The sequence below is a fragment of the Papio anubis genome, chromosome 9 (genome assembly GCF_008728515.1).
Source record: "Papio anubis isolate 15944 chromosome 9, Panubis1.0, whole genome shotgun sequence".
NCBI lineage: Eukaryota > Metazoa > Chordata > Mammalia > Primates > Cercopithecidae > Papio > Papio anubis.
This window is the reverse complement of record NC_044984.1, coordinates 25,336,173-25,356,972: the sequence shown is the minus strand read 5'-3', so window position 1 is coordinate 25,356,972 and position 20,800 is coordinate 25,336,173. Positions and strand designations below refer to the sequence as shown.

Genomic DNA, 20,800 nt, shown 5'->3' with positions numbered 1-20,800 from the left:
AAGAAAAAGTCCCGGATTTTCACATTGTCAGCTTCAGTTATTACAGGTGGGCCAACTGTCTCCTACAGGGTTAGAGTGAGTGGTCTGTAGAGGCGAGATCCATGAATAGTACAACAAACTGAGCTACCCTTTAAAAAAATTAGTGCTTCAGTTAATATGACCTCACATTTTTCTCCCCAACTATAACTTTAACCCTGTAGTTTATGGGTCTAAAAGATTTTTCATAGCATCTCCTTCTGCTGTAATGAGAGTCACAGTAATTGCTCAAAGGCGTTGACTCCAAAGAAATGCTTTATTTTGTTTTTCCATTCCTTTTGGAAGAAATATCCTTTGCCCAGGTGGATTTAATTCAACTCAAAGGACTTTCTCTTAAAAAAAGAAAAAGTAAGGACTATTTTCATTTCTTATGTTTCTTCTAGGTGCTGTATTTAAGTTTTATAAGGGATAGTGGATAGTAGAGTTGTATTCCTTGGTAGAGTAAGTTCTTACACGTCACTATTTCTTTTGAGACTAGTCACCACTTTTACTTTTACACCCCATTATGAAGAGGTCTTAAAGAAAGAAAACATGAAACAGGAAGCAATAATAAATGTCTGTGTTCTAAGAATTTAAGTACCAATAAATAAAAGTTGTTATAAGGATAAGCAAACTCCAGACACTCCCAGTGTCTATTAGAATTCTTGGCACTGGCCGGGCGTGGTGGCTTATGCCTGTAATCCCAGCACTTTGGGAGGCCGAGGCAGCCAGATTGCCTGAGGTCAGGAGTTTGAGACCAGTCTGGCCAACATGGTAAAACCCAGTCCCGTCTAAAAATACAAAAAAAAAAAAAAAAAAAAAGAAAGAAAATTAGCCAGGCATGGTGTAATCCCAACTACTCAAGAGGCTGAGGTAGGGGAATTGCTTGAACCAGGGGGGTGGAGATTGCAGTGAGCTGAGATTACACCACTGTACTCCAGCCTGGGCAACAGAGCGAGACTCCATCTCAAAATAAATAAATAAATAAATAAATAAATAAATAAATAAATAAATAAAAAATCTTGGCACTGTGACATTTAGGACGTGTTAGTTGGGTGTTAACTGTGCACAAGACAGGTCTGTCTGATGATCACATAAGTTAGTAGACAGGCTATGCCATGTAGAGCCTCCTCAGAGTCAATGGCTCCTCTTATGCTTCCAGAAGTCTTGGTAGATGTTCCTATTATTGCGCTCATCTCATTGTGAACTCTTTGAGGGGAGGGTTATATCTTATTGACTTAAAATGGTGCCTAAAACAATTGGCACCTAATGAATATTGTAGAATGAAGAGGGAAGATAGGACTGGTTCATAAGTAAGATGGAGGAAGATCATTTCAGGCAATGAATATAATAGGAGGAAAGGAAAGACACGGAAGGCTTTGCAGGCACAGTGGCTCATGCCTGTAATCCCAGCACTTTAGGAGGCCGAGGCGGGTGGATGATGAGGTCAGGAGATCGAGACCATCTTGGCTAACACGGTGAAACCCTGTCTCTACTAAAAATACAAAAAAATTAGCCAGGTGTGGTGGTGGGTGCCTGTAGTCCCAGCTACTCCGGAGTCTGAGGCAGGAGAATGGCTTGAAGCCGGGAGGTGGAGCTTGCAGTGAGCCAAGATCGCGCCACCGCACTCCAGCCTGGACGACAGAGCGAGACTCTTCTCAAAAAAAAAAAAAAAAAAAAGAGAGAGAGAGAAATGATCACATGGTTGAATTTGGTTAAAATATAATTTAAGAAGGCACTATTGGAAGCTACAACTGAAAAGGTAGAACGGGCAGGATTTCATGTCATTTGACATTTCAAATCATTGTCAAGTTGGGGTGGGGGGGCGGGTAGTAGGTGATTCCTTAAATTTGGAGCTTAAATGACGAGAATGGGTGTGATCTTCTTAAAAGAAATTAAAATTAAGGGGAAAACATTTGAAAGAGAAGGAATATTCTGTTCTGAAAAATTGAGTTTGAGCTTCCAGTGGAACCTCAAGACACAGGTAAGGAAATCTAAATGGAAACAGAATGAGAAGCTTAGGAAAGCAAGGTCCAGGCTGGAGGAAACACATTTGGCAGGCAGACCAGCAGAAGTGATTGTGTAACTAAGGATAAGATGAAATTGCCAAACAGAAGAGGAGCACAACAAAAGAACTGAGGATAATACCTAAAGAACTTGAGAAAGAATAACCAAAATATGAGAAAGTGAAGGGGCAATGAGAGCTACGTGTCACAGCATGAATGTTGGATGCAGCATGACATGAAGAAATGGCTGGATTTTGTAGCCAAGAGTTGAGTCAGGTGTTGCTCAATCACCTGTTAGCTGCATGATCTGCAGCCAATTACCTAAGCTCTTGGGCCACAGTTTCCTTACCTTACCTGCAAGGTGGGAATAACACCTCTGAAGTTGTGTTAATATAAATAGATTAAACAAGTATTCCTTAAATAATGCTTTTAAATCGCTCCTTTTATTAAAATAATAATCACCAATAAAAGAGAAGATTTGGAATCATCTGTGTTTCTTATGTACATGCAAGCAATTATATTACAAAATGTATTATTGTAAAAATGTCCTGTAATGAGTACAAAATTAAAGACTTAGGAAGTTTTGGATTATGTAATTTGTAGAGGAATACACTGTCTTTTGCCCACAGTCTTCTGAGTAAAGCATTTTGGAGTTTAAATATAATTCAGTCTGTTTTATCAAGGTTAATTTTTTGAGTACCTGCTCTGTTCCCAACTCTTTTCTTGCTCTTCTGACTAAATTCCTCTACCTAAGCCCTTTGCTTTCCAATTCTTAGGGTGTTTATTATTCTGAGTCTTCTTTAGGTGACTGATACTCCCCAACTCTGGGAACTACAGCTTTTGAAGCAATCTTAAATTTATAGCGTTTGTGATTTTTCTAGTACATTCTATTGAACACACTCTTCTTTTTTATTTTTGACAGAATAAAATTATATTTAAAACTGTTTATTGCGTTATGTTTAATTGGCATACAAAAAGCTGTACATATTTAATGTCTTCAACTTGATGAGTTTGGAGATAAGCATACACTATGAAACCACCAGCATAATATCTGCCATAAACCTGTTCATCACCTCCAAAAAGCTTCTCCCATCCTCTTTATTTATTATGAGAAGCAAAATTATTATTTTATTGGGATGCATTTGTAAATTTTTGCCTCAGAAAATATTATCTGATATAAAGTTAATTTTTCCGTGACTCAACATCATTCACAAAATGCTTTTAAAGCATTTAACATACTGGCATTTTTCACTTTTATTAGAAAAGGAAACAATAACTCTTTGTTATCCTTCTTATTAGGGTAACACATTAAGAAAGATACTTCTGAATCGATACTTTAAAGGTGATTATAGTATTGGCATGAATGGACACCTATCAGGAGCCTACTCCAAAACTGCACAGGTGGGAGGTAAGTCCTGTCATTTGTTTTCTCGTTTTAGGATTCTCTTGATACATCTCCATGTCATTGTTACTCTCGTATTTTACTGAAATGGCAGAGATATAAGAGTCATTTAAAAATCACTATTAAAAACTTTCATACAATTTGGGGTTCATAAAACAACAGATTTGAACATCAGAATTAATTTTGCTTTTTGACTTTGGAAAAATAGTTAAGTTATAATCTCTTAAGTAGAAATTAAGGACAAAATAAGCTAGTTTTCTTTTTCTATTTTTAAGCAAAACATTTAATCACCTGTGTCAAACATTTAATAAAGAGTTCTGTTTTTACAAACTTTGATTTTTTAAACTCAAGCGTTTTTGTTTGTTTGTTTGTTTTGTTTCTTTTTTTTTTTCTTTTTTCCGAGACAGAGCCTCGCTCTGTCACCCAGGCCGGAGTGCAGTGGCGCAATCTTGGCTCACTGCAACCTCCGCCTCCCAGGTTCAAGCGATTCTCCTGCCTCAGCCTCCCAAGTAGCTATGATTGCAATCATGTGCCACCACACCCGGCTAATTTTTATATTTTTAGTAGAATTGGACTTTCACTCTGTTGGCCAGGCTGGTCTCGGACTCCTGACCTCAAGTGATCTGCCCGCCTTAGCTTCCCAAAGTGCTGGGATTACAGGCGTGAGCCACCATGCCCAGCCTCAAGCTTCTATTATATTTAACTTTGTAGGAAAAAATCTCAATGATTAATATTTTTATTAAAATAATAAAATTTAAGAATTTGAAAACCTTACACGTTAATAGTGTCTACAATTAAGATTTATTTATTTATTTTTCCTAATCACAGGAAGCTTTTCTGGACAAGATTCAGATAAGATGGGGATATCAATGTCAGATATTCAGTGTCTGCTGGATAAAGAAGGTGCATCAGAACTTGTCATCGATGTTATAGTGAACACCAAAAATGACAGAATTTTTTCAGAAGGCATTTTCCTCGGCATTGCCTTGCTCGAAGGAGGAAATACACAAACACAGGTACTTGTTCATCAATCATGGGGATTACATTTATTATTGGTATTTCTTGTTTACTTGTCACAGAAACCAAGGAAAAGTAATGTGTTTCTTTTGGCTCTTATTACTATAAAAAAAAAATCCATGTATCACACTTTTCTTAAATTTATTTGTTTGCTGTAGAAACTACAGAGCTTCACAATTTATTCAGTCAAGCAGAACATTCCTCTGAAACTTCCTTCTGACATTATTCCAGGAATTCCACAACAGTGAGCAATATGCTTACCTGCACACAGGAGATTAGGCCACTATTTCCAGAAGGCACATGTTTTCTTTTGAAACTTCTGCCAAGTAGCCCGTAGGCTTGACTGCACCCAAAGGCAAAACATGCTGTATGAGCTGGAGAGCTGGGGAGTGTTCCCAGATGACAGACATTTTCCTCCAGTCTTTTTTTTTTTTTAATCATTATGGTTAAATAGTAATAATTGTACATATTTATTGGGTACAGTGTGATATTTTGATACATGTATATAATATGTAATTATCAAATCAAGGTAATTAGCACATCCTTCACCTCAAACGTTTATCATTTTTTTGTGTTGGGAACACTCAAAATTCACTTTTCTAGCTATTTGAAAATATACAATAAATTGTTAATTATGGCCACCCTACTGAGGATTAGAACACAGGAATTTATTCCTCCCATCTAACTGTCTGTTTTGCTGCTTGGTAGCCTGCTCTTTCTAGGTTTGCCTTGGTCAGTAAAGAAAACTACCTACTTACAACTAAGTATGTAATTAGAAATTCCAAAAGCCATTTTCTCGACTCATGGCCAGCAGAAACCATGTCTAATTTGAAACTTGGATATTGTGCTTCATTTAACCGTCAAATACATTGAACGATAGGAACATTACCATCTAACACATCCAATCACAGTGGCTTTAGGAATAAAGGCCTCAAGAGCAGCAAGTGGCATGGTGACAAAACAACACTACATCTATAGTACTTAGCTGAGAAAAGAAAGTGTTTAAAATTCTCATGATGCTGTAGCTGCAGCATAGATTTCCTCTGCAGGAAGTTGAAGAAGGAGGTGATGGAGGAAGTTGAGTGAGTTTTCTTGGAAGTTATCTTATCTGAACCAGGTGTTCAGTTGGGGCTTTTTAAAAATTGTATTTTATTTTTAATTGATAAATAATCATTGTGTATATTTATGGGGTACAATCTGATGCTTTGAGAGAGAGATATATATATATATGTTGTGTAATGATCAAATGAGGATAATTAGCATATCCATCACCTCAAATATTTATCATTTACTTGTAGTGAGAGCATTTAAAATTCTTTCAGCTATTTGGAAATATATAACATATTATTGTTATTAAGTATCATTGCCTTGCTTTGCAGTAGAACACCGAAACTTACTCCTCCTGTTTAACTGAAACTGGACTCTATGACCAATGTTCCACTGTCTACTTCTATGACTTCAGCATTTTTAGCTTCCACTATTTTACTTATCAATGGATGAATGATTTTTAAAAGTGTGGTTTATGAACATGACAAAATACTATTCAGACTTAAACCAGGAAGTTCTGTCAACTGGGACTTTCTAGAGGAAGTGTCCAGGCAACCACATAACATTAGATAGAGACTTTTCAGTGGACAGAAGTGACAGTATTTTTTTTTTTTTTTGGTAGGGGGCATCTCTAGAAGAAATCCTTAGGATTACAGTCTTTTCTAGATTTCTGTTTCTAGGCCACTAAGGGTCACCAGATGGGATCATCCTTCATCCTTTGCACTTATTTTTGCTTACTTGTATCCTCATATTGCTGCGGAATAAGCCAGCTCCCATTGGAAACTGCACCTTCTACTTATAAATTCCTGGCAAGTTGTTCCCCCAAGATCTCTTCACAACCAAAATATTTTTCAGTCCTTCTTTACATGATTTTCTGTGGCATTTGCCACTAGTGACTTTTTCTTTCTTCTTGAAAGCTTTTCTGCCTGGGTCTTGGGACACTACCCTCTCCAGCTTGTCTTCTACCTCCTACCATTTCTTCTTAGCCTTCTGCAAAGGTTTTTCTTCCTCTGCTTAACTCTTGAATCCTGACATCTCCCAAGTCTCTTTGCACTCTCTCTTCTCACTCTGTTTGTTCTCCAGCCTGACCTCATTCATTTCCACACCTTTAACGTTTACTGTGTTTGGATGCTTCTGAACTCACTGACGTTCTAGACTCTGTATCCAGCTGTCTTCCAGAATATTTAGTGGGATGTGCACAAATGCCTTAAGCTCAACAAATCTCACATGGAATCTGCTGTTGTTCTCCATACACCCACTGCTCCTTTTGCCATTCTCTCTCTCAATGACTGGCACTCTATCTACCCAGTTGTCTGATCAGAAAATGATAGTCAGCCTTGAACTTAACTTCTCCACCCTCACTTACTGTCTTCCTTAACATCCCACTGATGACCAACTTCTGTGATTCTATCCCCTTAATATCCCTCATATCCATACTCTATTATTTTCAATCCCTGCTTTTCCAGCTCTCACTACAGATCCTCCTTGTCTTTTCCTAGACAGTGACAAATAGTCTTATAAGAGGTGTCCCTGCTTCCAGTTTTGCCCTTCTCCAAATCATTCTTCATGTTGCCTTCAAAGATGCCTTTCCAAAAACATGCTATTCTTCTGCTTAAAATCTGTCACCTGCCCTATAAAGACAAACTCCCTGCTATAGTCCATAAGATCCTTCCTGTTCTCTTCAAATTTTCCAACTTTCCCTTGTTCTTCCACCCTCTTGCCTCCTGCATCCTTCCTCTTATGCATCAGCTGCACTTAGCTCTTTGTCATTCCTCAAATGCGTTGTGTTATTTCTCATGCTGCTTTCTCCTCTTTGAGGATTCAACTCAATACATTTCTCCTAGAAGCCTTTTCAGGCTCTGTATCTCACTGGGTAGAATTGATTACTGCTTACTGTGTGCCCCTGTTATAACCTGTGAACGTCTTTAATGACATTTCTGCCACTTTTTTTTTGTTTGTTTGTTTTTGAGATGGAGTTTCACCCTTGTTGCCCAGGCTGGAGTGCAATGGTGCAATCTCGGCTCACTTCAACTTCCGCCTCCCCGGTTCAAGCGATTCTCCTACCTCAGCCTCCTGAGTAGCTGGGATTACAGGAACCCACCACCATGCCCGGCTAATTTTTTGTATTTTTAGTAGAGGTGGGGTTTCATCCTGTTGGCCAGGCTGGTCTCCAACTCCTGACCTCAGGTGATCCACCTGCCTTGGCCTCCAAAAGTGCTGGGATTACAGGCGTGAGCCACCGGGCCCGGCCATTTCTGCCACTTTTTTGTGCCTCTTCATGTGTGTATCAGGTGCCATCTAGTAAATTATAAGTCCTTCTAGGTTGCAACTACATTTTATTCATCTTGGTACCCCTTGTGTCTGGACCAATCTTGGGGTTCAATCAGTGTGCAGGAGGGAATGGATCTGTGAATGAATGGTCCTAATCAAATTCTTTCTTCTTCATAAAGTCGTTCCTAGCTCGTCTGGGGCATTTGGTATCCATTCCCTTGTCTCAGCTCCTATGCACTTGTTTCTTTAATACCCACTTGGCATTTTGCAAGTGCTACTTTGTTTAGTTGTAATTTGTATTATACCCTGCCTCTCCAGTTGAATTTCAACTTCTTCAATATAGGGGATCATATCCTATTCTTTATGTCTACAATACTTTACAGCCATTCAACAAATATTTGTTGATGAAACAGCGTTAAATTACTTTGATATATGAAAATCTTCTTTTAAGATAGATTATGACAATAGGTACCAGCCTTCCTCTACTTGGATGTCTCACATTGTATAACCCAGATGGCAACTATGTTTTCCTGGCTCTAAGAGGTCTAGTTGAGATTAGATCAAATCTTATTCCTTGCCCTATAGCAGTCTAAAGCACACTCCTCCCCAATATACTTGCCAGTTCCCCGGGAGTTTTACATTCTCACTGTCTCCTTAGCCAGAAACAGTCTTGCTTTCTCAGCACATAGATTCTTAACACCCCTGCTTCTGTCATGCTGAGAATTGCAGCCCCTTCCTTAATTTCTTCCTTTCTAGCTACATTAAGTCAACGTATGTATGTTCTATACTTTATTAAAGATCAACTGAAGGGGAGGATACAGGAGGTACTTATATTACAGTTTCACATGGAACCTAATGATAGCAATAAGAAAAATCATACCTACTAAATATGAGGCACTGTTCTTTGTGATTTGTATGTTTTACCTTGGCTAATATTCAAACAACCTGCGAGGTAACTGGTGTGTTATCCTATTTTACTGAAGAAGAAACTGAGATAGACCCAAGCTTACGTCGCTAGTTAGAGATAGAGCCAGGTTTCAAATCCATGCAGTCTGGCTCCAGATCTGTGCTCTTAGATGCAAGAAGCATCTATTTTCTAGGAATAATCATCTCCGTCCTCACCCCTAGGATATTTCACTTGAGGATTCTCCCTGCATCATGCTCTTGTCTTTCTCCATTCTCACTTCCCTTCCCTTTTCTGCCTCTTCCACTCCCCTGTCACACATATCTGTTTATCTATCCCCGTTAGTTCCAAAACACTTGGAGTTTCTTTCCTCTTACACTCTGTGCAGCTAATGGAGGTAGTTTCCTAAGCAAAAATCATATCTTTAGTGAGAGGAATCCTTATGCTACTTATTGAGATTATATAAATATATATGGAACCTACTTTTCCTTTTTAAAATTGTGTTGTTAAGCATTGTAGATACCTGGTTCTTAAAAGGTGTTATCTGTGTAAATAATCTAGCGTTTTGATCGTAAGAGGTTGTTTTATACATTTAGTGATTTAGAGTCAGAAAATCTAGATTTAAATCCTAGCTCTACCCCTTACTAGTTACATAATATTGGGCAAGTCACTCATCTTTACTAAACCTCATTTTATGAATCTATAAAATGGAACTAAGAACACTCTATTCGTCACACTGGTGAATTGAAAGTATCTATGAAGTGATGTATACGTAAGAACTACATAAATTATGAAACTTTGTTTTAATAGAGCCACAAAGTTCTCATAACTCCTCATTAATATATTGGAAACTCCTTCCACCTTCTAACCCCATTATATTGAAAAGATTCGAACTTTATCATCTGCTTAATTCATGGGATTGTAGAGGTCTGTGGATGCTGCATTTATTGTTTGAATTAACAAAACCAGTTTGACTGCTTTACTGTGGTTGCTATGGTTACCGTGACTTTTTGGCCTTATTTCTTGAGGGTTGCTCGCCTTCTGTGTAGGAACTTACCCTTGTAGGTGTGCAGCTGACATCTAAGGCTTCATAAGACATTCTGTGTATATACATTGCGCATAGAGAAAATTGCAGGGTAGGCAACCATTTCAAGACCTGATGTCATTAGAGTCTCGGTTATGGATCCCAAGACCTGTGGGTCATGGTTCCAGGAATTCCTAAAGGAAAGCATATCCTGGAGGCAAACTCCCCAAATTTGGCTATTTAAATGTTCTCATATTGGAATAGGACCAGTTCTGCTTGATCTGGAAATTATTTTTTCTTATGTTTTCTTCATACTATCTCTCCTCGAGCTTATATAACTCTTTTATTCACTACAGTTAGGGAGTTACTATCTTTATTAATTTACAAATGATATTTATCTTGTCTTGTGTCTATCTCATAATCTTGGTAGTAAGAAGTTATAATTTCCCCACCCACTTCAAATTCTATCTTCCCTGGAATGTGTTATCTTTCCTACCTCCTACTGCTTCTCCTGGACACTTCCATAAGGCATTGAGCAGACAAGAATTGGGTAAATCTTCCCAGGGCTGAATATTTCCACATCTTACAAAGATACATTTTATCATACTTTTGTTTCTGAACCACTTCTGCATCATTATTGACTAAATTTATTTTAAGGTGGATTTGTCTGAGACCCCATGCAAAACAATGTAGCTAATGAGGAACCAAAAGAAGTTGGTACCTGTTTATCAGTGAGATCCCATGAGTCAAGCTACCGTGGTAACACATTCTAAATTTCTAAAATGTACTGTAATTTAGATAAAGAGAAAAATAGTCCTTTGTAACTTTCCGTAAACTCATGTTTATACAGGGTGATCATTGGGTTGATGGCTATTTTCCACTTTAGATTACAAACTCATGAGAGCAAGGATTGTGGTTGGTTTCCATTTTTGTTCTATCCCTATTAACAGAGGGCTTGACACATAGTAGGCACTCAATACATTCATGTTGAATCAATGCATGACTTTATAATAATATAAAAATCAAAGAATTCTTTCCATACAACTTCTTATAATGTCCCTGTACATTTTTAAAAATATATAACCAGTAAGGATAAATTAAACAGCATATGAAAATATGTTGGAGTTTAGTGGAAAATGCTAAGTAAATACCAACTATTATTAGTACACATTAAATAGTACAAGAAACTGGCAAAGGCTGTCAATTTATGAAATAATAATGGGTAGTGCATTAAGTATGTGCTTTTACCTATAATGCTTATGTTTATTTCAAGCATAAAAACACTATTTGTCTCCCCTTGGGTATTGATGTCTTAAAATATGTTTTCTTGCAGTATTCTTTCTACCAGCAGTTGCATGAACAAAAAAAGTCAGAAAAATTCTTTAAAGTTCTCTATGATCGAATGAAGGCTGCTCAGAAAGAAATAAGATCAACAGTGACAGTTAATACCATAGATTTAGGTAGCAAAAAAAGGGACGATGACAATGAATTGATGACATCTGGTCCACGAATGAGAGGTAAAGAAGCATTTGAGTATTTGGGAGAACAGAGTGAGAGAAAAGAGGGGAATAGTGTTTAAATCTCATTAACATTTGTCATCTCTCTTCTCTTGGTTTAATTATCCCCACTGTGGCTCTGATCATCCATAAAGAATTTTGGTCATGGGTTGACCCTAAAACGGCTCTGCAGGACTAGACTTAAATGAGACATAATCAGTACAAAGCAACCAACGACATGAAAAATGTTTGATTTCACTGTTGCATGCATGGTAAAGAATAACTGCCCCAAATCTTTTAAGTGACCGTGAAAATAAAACTTTAAAAACAGAAATTACCACACCAAACTCCAATGAAAGATTCTTGGTATTAGAATGACAAAATCATCCATGTATTAAATACAAATCATAAAGACACTAACATTTTGAAGTTTGTCACATTTTCCTACCTTCTCGAACATGAAACTCATATATATATGTTTATATATATGAACATATATATATCAGAAAGACATGAGTCCTTTTAAAATTTGCTGAGCATTGAGATCTTTTTTATGACCCACTGCAAATTTAACTTTTAAGTGCTATCTCAAATCCTTTTTGGAAATTGTTGCACCTTTTTTCAGATTATTTGTAATTCAGTTGTTAGAGAATTTGGGTACCTGGTTTTTCTTCTTTTCTAAAAATTAGCGAAAGCAAATTGACTCAGAGATATAAAAGTACTGCTTTGTTTTCAGTAAGAGATTCAACACTACATTTAAAAGAGGGAATGAAAGGGCAATTAACAGAAGCTTCTTCAGCAACATCCAAAGCATATTGTGTATACAGAAGAGAAATGGATCCAGAAATAGACATTATGTGCACAGGACCAGAAGCAGGCAACGCTGAGGAAAAATCTGCAGAGGAAGTAACAATGAGTCCTGCAATTGCCATCATGCAGCCAATACTGAGATTTCTTCAGTTACTGTGTGAGAATCACAACCGGGAATTACAGGTATTTGTTCTGTTTTGTGTGAAAGCTGAGAATACAACCTATGTTTGTAAGTAATTAAATTCCAATAAAACCAACAAGTAGTTTTGGAGAGAGTTTTGGAAAGATAATCAATAAAAGCAATTGTCCTCTTCTGAAATGGGAAGAAACTTTGGTATCAGTGAAGAAAAGGAAGAAGAAAATCCTTTTATACAAAAAAAAAAAAAAAAAAAATCAGCCTCACACAGTATCATCCTCATCAATATTTTTAGCCTCAAATATTTTTAGCCTCAGTGGACATCCTCTTCCTAGTATTCTCTTGTAAGGTTATATTGTTGAGAGAGATCATATTTGTCTCATCTATATCTTTCATGGTTTTATAGTCTTAAGGGGCTTTCATTATTTTCAAGCCAATTCATATTTCTCGAGTGAGAATACTGAGTATATTTGTATGTCTTCATTTGAAACAGAATTAACATAGAAGAGGATGTTTTTAACTAGAGTGAAGGTGGACACATTCAAAAATGAACGTAGTCAGTGTCTTATATCTTCTTTCCTGCATTTTCCTTTGTTAGATAGATGAACTTAGGAGTGCCTATGAATTTTGACTTTTGGCCACTTTTTTGCATTGTTTGTACACAGGCAGGCCAAGGCCAGAAACACTGCTTCTAGAGGGACAATACTGGATCAGTGCCCATGGGCGTATCCTAACCCATTTCATCTGTCAGTGTAGGAAATAGACATATAGGGTATATAACACATTAGATAGTATCTGATTGAACAGTTTACTGATAGGAGTGTGGGATCAGTATAGAAAATACTACTTTTAAAATTGTCTTAAGAAGAATAAATGGTAGATATAAATTCAAATAAACACATTAAATAATAAATTAATAGAAATAAATACTAAATTGAAATATAAAACAAGTTTCCTTCCCAGCTTACCCTTTTACTAGGTTTACTCCCCAGACAAAATCACTGTTAACAGGTGATTAATCTGGAGAACTTGACTGAATATTGTCAGGGTCTAGGTTTTTTCTTCTAGAAATTTTTATGCATGCATAAGCATGTTGATCTGTGCAGGTAAACATTTTTTAAAAATCATATTCTATGGTATTCCGGCCAGGCGCGGTGGCTCACGCCTGTAATCCCAGCACTTTGGGAGGCCGAGATGGGTGGATCACAAGGTCAGAAGATCAAGACCATCCTGGCTAACATGGTGAAACCCTGTCTCTACTAAAAAAAATACAAAAAATTAGCTGGGCGTGGTGGCAGGCACCTGTAGTCCCAGCTAGTCCAGAGGCTGAGACAGGAGAATGGCGTGAAGCCGGGAGGCGGAGCTTGCAGTGAGCCGAGATCTTGCCACTGCACTCCAGCCTGGGTGACAGAGTGAGACTCCATCTCAAGGAAAAAAAAAAAAAAAAATCATATTTTATGGTATTCCTCAACTTACATTTTTCATTTAGTAATATCTGTTATTAGTCAATTACTTATTGCCAGGTTATGTTTATTGGTACATGTTGAAGTACCGAATTTTTATAGTTTTACAGTATTCTAATGTTTGGATATACTATTGTTTATTAAGCCAGTCACATTACCATAATTATGAGATGGTTTCTGGTGTTTGTATAACAAGCAGTATGCAGGGAACCTGTTGGTGTACTTGTGTACGTATATCTAGAAAAGCTTTTTAGAAGTGGAGCTGTATGTTAACTGAAAATTTTGATAGATATTTCCAGTTGCCCTTCATAATGGTTATATAGTTTATAATCAATGAACAATGAAGTTGCACTGTTTATATGAGATTATTTATAATTGAAAATTTGCTTCTCTCCCTAATGAACTTCTTTCTACCTAGTTTTTTTTCTCTTTTTCCCACTTCTCATTACTTTTGCCCTCTGTGTGTAGTTTGATGATAATGACACTGAGAAATGTTTATTATGAACTATCTTGAGATATATATATATATAAAATATATATATACACACAAAGGCACAATATATTATATATTATATATAGTACATATATGTGTGTGTATATATGTATGTGTGTGTGTGCGTGTGTGTGTGTATATATATATATAGATAGATAGAGAGTTGCTTGAGGAAAAACCTAAGGCCTAAGGGCCTTTCTCCCTCCTTAAATGGAGGACAATTTTAATAAATGCGAATAATTTTCTTACAAAGAAGAGTTAGAAAAGCGCACATATGGGGAGAACAACAAACAATCAGCACAGTGAATTTTTGTAACCCTTCAGGTTTATTTTCTTTTGCCTTCAGAACTTCTTAAGGAATCAAAACAACAAAACAAATTACAACCTTGTCTGTGAGACCCTTCAGTTTCTGGACTGCATTTGCGGAAGTACAACCGGTGGCCTGGGCCTGTTGGGTCTCTACATCAATGAGAAGAACGTAGCACTGGTCAACCAGACCCTGGAGAGCTTGACTGAGTATTGCCAGGGCCCCTGCCATGAAAATCAGGTAACGAGAAGTATTCATGACTAATTAGTAAAGGGATTAAGTTGGAGAAGGAGCCAATCTTTGTGTGCACTTGAAAGATCTTTCTTCTTGCTGTGCCAGACATTTTTACTTTCCTAATAAAACATACAAAGACTGAATTATAGACGAGGAAATGCTATGCTGCATTTGTATATAATTTCATTGTAAAAACAATTCCCATGAAAATGTTCAAGATAAAAATCGACTTACTGAAAAAAGTGAAATATGTGTCATGACCATCACCCAGTTTTCATCTTTAGTGAACCTTTCCGGGATTTGTGGAATAAACTTTCTTTGGCTCTTTTGGCACCCCTACAAGGAGTAGTATATGTTGTTTCTTTTATATGCACAATACACTTGTGAATAGGTGTCATTATTCCTACTTTGCTGATGAATAGGCTCTAACTCAAAGATTAAGTGACTTTCCAGAGTTTCAGAGTGACAGAATCAGTAAGTTGTAGAGCCACTCTTACAACTAAGGATTTTTGATTCTGAGTCTAAATCGAGTGCTCATTCGACTATATTACATTCTGGAGGGCACAGTTTCAAGTCTCGTTTCCAGAATGTTTGCCTCTAATTTTGTTTACTTGGATGTCAAGGACATATTATGGGAGTAGAAGGCAGGACACTTGGGTCAATTAAGGGAAGGGATGCCACCTGAAAGTTTGCCAGTTGACTGTATCACCTCCTCTCAGGCATCATGGAGCTACCATCATAGGCATGGATCAGTCCAGAAGACAGAGTTTTCAAGTCATAAACATTTCTGGATATAAATATTAAAGAAGCCATTGAGAGCAAAAACAACAATGATTGACATAGAAAAATGTGAAAAAGAAATTTGCTTTTTTAAAAATTGCAATTTACATGAGATGTACACACACATGCACATGGTGTCTATGCACACACACATATATTTATGAACATATGCACACATATGTACATGCATAGTTGTATAAAATAAAAACAGGACAATTTTGGCATAAACAATTTTTATGGAGGTATTTTCCCTTTCTGTACTGTACATATGAAATACCAAAAGAGTTTGTGGATTTTTCCCTGCATTTTTCTGAGTTATATTTCAGTCTCCCAGAGCAATGATACAAGAAAACCTAGATGTTGATTTAAAGTTAAGGAAAAGCATACAAATTCAAAGATTTGGTTTTGTTGTTGATAAAAACTTGTACATCTATAATAGAAAATAATTATACCATTTGTCTCTTCTGCTGTTTCCGGGAAAGCTTGTGAGAATGTTCCCCAGTTTTGGTCTCATAAGAGAATGGAAGTGAACTTTGAAAGTAATTTACTAAAACCAAATAAGTTCTAAAAGTAAAAGCTAATTTTCAAATAACATGAACCTCACAAATACTTCCCCATTGCTCTGAAAATGTGTGGGAGGAAAGATTGCTGGCAAATTCTGGAGATGATCTGCAAAAAGATTCTCTTTAAGTTTGGCAAATATTTTAATGAGCAAAAGAACCTCAGGAAAGGTAGGAGATGGGTAGAAAACACCTTTCCTCTGTGTCAGAGGAATAAAAACTCCATTGTATGAAGGGAGAAATAAAGCCCATGCTGAAAAAGCAGTCATTTCGAAATTGTCTTGATTTTGTTCTTTCTCATTTAACTTGCCAGGATTTCAGTTTTTCATACCCCTTGACAAGGTGCTACATTGTTAACACATAGTCCTACAAATCTGGCTCACAAGTTCCTGATTTAAGACCTGTAACATTAAATTCAGAATCCCAGCACAGTTGATCTTAACCTTCAAAATGTGGATGTTTATCTCACAGGATGTTTCATAAATTTTCCCCAATGAAGATCCCTCATGTAAGTTTAAGAAATTCAGTAAATTTTTCCTTTGGCCATCATTATTGACAGCATGTCCCCAGACATCAGGAGAGTCTCTATATTACTTGTCTTCGCTTCCACCTGGCATGGACAGCAGCATCTCTTGTCATCAGTTTAGCATTAAGTAGCAATCAATTTAAATTGCTTCATCGGTACTGTAAAATTTGCCTACAAATCTCAGGTATGAGGGACACACATCTTTCATAAATGGGAAAATTGTTTTATTGAGGATAATTCAGATCTTAAAATTCTGACCTTAAAGAACTCCTCCGTTGATTGGTATATTAAAGTTTATTGAATGAAAGGATATTTAACTTAACCAGTGGTCTCCGAAATTCTATAAACACAGTATATTTTAAAAGATATATGCTTCACGCAGTGTCTCTCTCAGTGTTCTGCATACAAGGCCATTTGATCAATACTAATCAATTAATTGCCAGACCCTATACAAAAGAATAAGTCAAATGCTCAGAGGCAAATCTTAGCTATTTTTTAAAGGTTAAAAATTAAGGTTTTTATGTTGCTTTATATCCTGTTAGTTCTGTGCTATTCTGTTGTGAATCAAATGCTGTTCTACAAATATTTTGTTTTCTAGACCTGTATCGCTACACATGAGTCTAATGGGATTGATATCATCATTGCTTTGATTCTGAATGACATAAACCCTCTTGGTAAATACCGAATGGATCTGGTGCTCCAGCTAAAGGTAGAGCGAATCCACTGTTCAGGCCAGAAAAGCTACAGTTTCTATAGTACAATCTTTAAGCAGCTCTTGTCAAAAGCATACTATCATGTTTTCAACGAATCAATTGACAGAAAGGGATAGTGAAAGTACAATGCTTACTAAACTCCAGATGCAATGTGAAGTTAGCTTTGAGGTAATATTCCATGGCAAGGTCCTTTCCTGGAAGTTCTCCAAGCAGCCACTGTGTTTCATGATTTCCCTTTTGTTTTTATTTTTATTTTTATTTTATTTTACTTGGCTTTTTGAGATGGAGTCTAGCTCTGCTGCCTAAGCTGGAGTGCAGTGGCGCAATCCCAGCTCACTGCAACCTTCTCCTCCCAAGTTCAAGCAATTCTTCTGCCTCAGCTTCCCGAGTAGCTGGGATGACAGGTGCCTGCCACCACGCCCAGCTAATTTTTGTATTTTTAGTAGAGATAGAGTTTCACTGTGTTGGCCAGACTTGTCTGGAACTCCTGACCTCATGATCCACCTGCCTCGGCCTCCCAAAGTGCTGGCATTACAGACATGAGCCATCGCACCCGGTCTAGTTTTTATTTTATATTTTTCATTATAGGGAGAAGCAAAAGGTGTTGATATATTTTTAAAACACATTGACCACAGAATTCCACCCAGAAAGTCACAAGGAATTAGACAAAGTCAAAGGAGTGCTGCATTTTAGTTTTATGGCTCTCTTCTTTCTAAAAGTTGTTCTCTTTTACGTTAAAATATTATTTTTCCCCAAAATACTTTCAGTGATATCCACACTCTAAGAGGTTTCTTTAATTTAAGCCTTGTACACAGTTCCCAGCAGTTTCATTTATAAGAGCTCGGGAGCACAAATTAATATACACAATAAATTGTATAAAGCCCAAATGCTAAGGCATGATATTCAATTGAGATGAGCTAGTAAAGACCACATTATTGTGTTTAGGGTTAACGAGGAAAAAATAATCCTTGCTTAAATTACAATTTCTCTGTGAAGCCTGGTCTATCCAAGACTATGAAGAATGTATAATTAAATTTAACTTTGTATGGGTAAATTTGTAGCCAAGAAGAATAGGAATGATATTTTTCTAATTCCGTTTCTAAATTTAGGTTTAGGTATTACAATGGAAAGTACATATGTTTATGTGAAGATTGTGCTAAAGGCTCTTAGTAAGCATATGCTTCTTTATCTTTATTTTATTTTTTTGAGTTGGAGTCTCACTATGTTGCCCAGGCTGATATTGAACTCCTGGGCCCATGTGATCCTCCAGCATCCACCTCCTGATAAGCTGGGATTACAGGTGCATGCCACCACACCCAGCTTAACTGCTTCTTTAATAGAAGAGATGGGTTTGTATTTTTTCATGTTTTCAGTTGTAATATGTATAAGCTTCTGTTCTTTCTATTCATAGATTAGAAAAGGTGATTCTTACGTAGATGTACTTTTGTGCTTTGATTCATTACCATCATGCTTCAGTTAATGAAACCAGCCTGTGAGATAGTCAGCTTAAATTCAAGTTATTAGAAAAATTTTTGTTGTTTTATCTTAAATTCATCTTTAACCATAATTCATTAAGAAACAACATAGACAGGTCTTGATCTTTGGCTTTTAAAATCCTTCATTAGTCTAAAGACTATAACTTTAAATTTCTTTTGTAGTTAATTAAACTTAATGGGCAGAAATACTGAATGACTCATCCATGTAAAATAAAGTATAAGCATATAGATTATTTACAAATCAAAGCCTGTGTAAAAAAATTAAGTAAGAGGGCATCACTTAACAGCACAAAGATATTATCAACTATTCAAATGAAAATGCTTTTTTAAAAAAAGTTATTTAAATTTTTGTTAATTTTAGTATGTACAATTGTTACCTTTTAAAAATATGACAATTGGATAAGTCAAAATACCAAATATAGATTTGACTTGAAATATTTATAGTCTTTTTTTTCTTAGTGAATGAGGTATGTGTACTTTTCTAAACAATCTTTGAGGCTTTGTACATGTTGTCCGATATAAGAACAATGTTTGTAAGACAGAATAATATATATTAGAAATTTAAGGGATTTCCATGCATAGGGTACTTTAAATAATAAATTATCTTTAACATTAAAAAGATGTCCTATTAATAATTATTAAGGTTTTATTTTATGTCATTCATTCCTGAATTTAATTGCTGAATCATCCCTAATTTTAAGTATACTTAGCTTTATATACTCATTTAGTACGAGATTCTATTACTTTTTGATATTTGGTGTCCTTTTTATTTTCATTTGCAAAACTGACCTGTAAATATGAAGTACTTCATTTGTAAATAGGTAAAGATTTCTGTTTTGTTTTGTTTTTAAAGAATGTGGCTTCTTTAAGAAGAAACTCCTGCACTAACACTGATATTTCCATTTGATTTTGTGGTATTTATAGACTCTTATACTATCAATTTGATTCATATTTCATTAGGCTGTTTATAAGATTTCTATTCTTCTGACATAATATGGAAAAGAAGATTGGCTAGAAAAAATACCATATTGCCAATAGCATTCTGAAATTGGATGTATTTTTAAGCTATCATGTATTGGGCCTGCTGAGGGAAGGTTCATTAGATAACACTGTCAGTGTTGCCAGGGTTTTAGCTTTGAATTCCATGATCTGTTCAGATTATTCCTAGGATTTAAGCTCTCCACTAATCCTAGAACCTTACTCTTTTAGGTATGTTATTTATGTGGGATACTAGATTGTTGAAGAGAATTTTAGGATTGGTTCAAGTCTGCAAAATATGAAAATGGAGCAGAAAAGGATAATACTCCCTTTCCCCCAAAATACTAAAGTCTTTTCATAATGAGTCAGTGACATTAGGGTCAATCATCATCTTCATCATTGTCACTGTTATTGGTCACTTAAGATGATCTTTAGGCTAACCTCTTGGCGGGGGGTGGGGGAAATAGTTGGATAGAATTTGGTGTTAAAACTACCCAGGAGAATTAATTTGCACAACCTTAACAAAATTTGCATGATCGTTATTTATTTAGACCAAACACAATTCATTTTAATTTTCATCCTATGTATGATATGTTAACTTTGAGTCACTTAGAAGCATCTTAATGCCATGTTAACTCCAATTCTTTTGTACTTCTATCAAAGATTGTGTGTGGAGGTTAAGATTGTTATCTAAATGAATATTATGAGCACACTGTAGAAGTAAATCCTGGATATTTAATTTCATATTGCAATTTGCCAAAATTCTATGCCAGCACTATTAAAAACACAGTATAATGTAACATCTTTCAAAATGTTTAGGATATTGTGCTTTCTTGGCTAAGATTTTCTGTAACTCTGAGTATCTATTTTGGATTATAAATTGTATCAGAAATATTTTTGATATCTGTAGGTAGAAATGGTTGAGATAATATATTGATAAAACAAATTAGAACACTTCAAAGACAACATAAGCTATTTTCATTTTCTGTTAAGCGAAAATAGAAGATATTCTTTCATAACCCAAAGGGAAACAAGTTGCATCTCACCTGCCATATAGTGAGACTAGGAAGCCATTATCAATAAGTTTATATTTCTAACACATGAATTTGTAATTTTGTAGAT

General features: G+C 36.0%; 1 protein-coding gene across 3 annotated transcripts in view; it reads left to right on the top strand.

Moving 5' to 3' along the window:
* The window catches only part of ITPR2 (inositol 1,4,5-trisphosphate receptor type 2), a 491,137-nt gene that overhangs the window by 328,013 nt on the left and 142,324 nt on the right, over window positions 1-20,800 (top strand). For all 3 annotated transcript variants that reach the window (XM_009180421.4, XM_021923257.2, XM_009180422.4), the window contains 6 exons: window positions 3,321-3,429; window positions 4,252-4,439; window positions 11,020-11,203; window positions 11,919-12,175; window positions 14,431-14,631; window positions 17,090-17,200. In XM_009180421.4, the coding sequence (XP_009178685.1) occupies window positions 3,321-3,429; window positions 4,252-4,439; window positions 11,020-11,203; window positions 11,919-12,175; window positions 14,431-14,631; window positions 17,090-17,200 (1,050 nt within the window). The remainder of the gene's footprint in view (window positions 1-3,320; window positions 3,430-4,251; window positions 4,440-11,019; window positions 11,204-11,918; window positions 12,176-14,430; window positions 14,632-17,089; window positions 17,201-20,800) is intronic.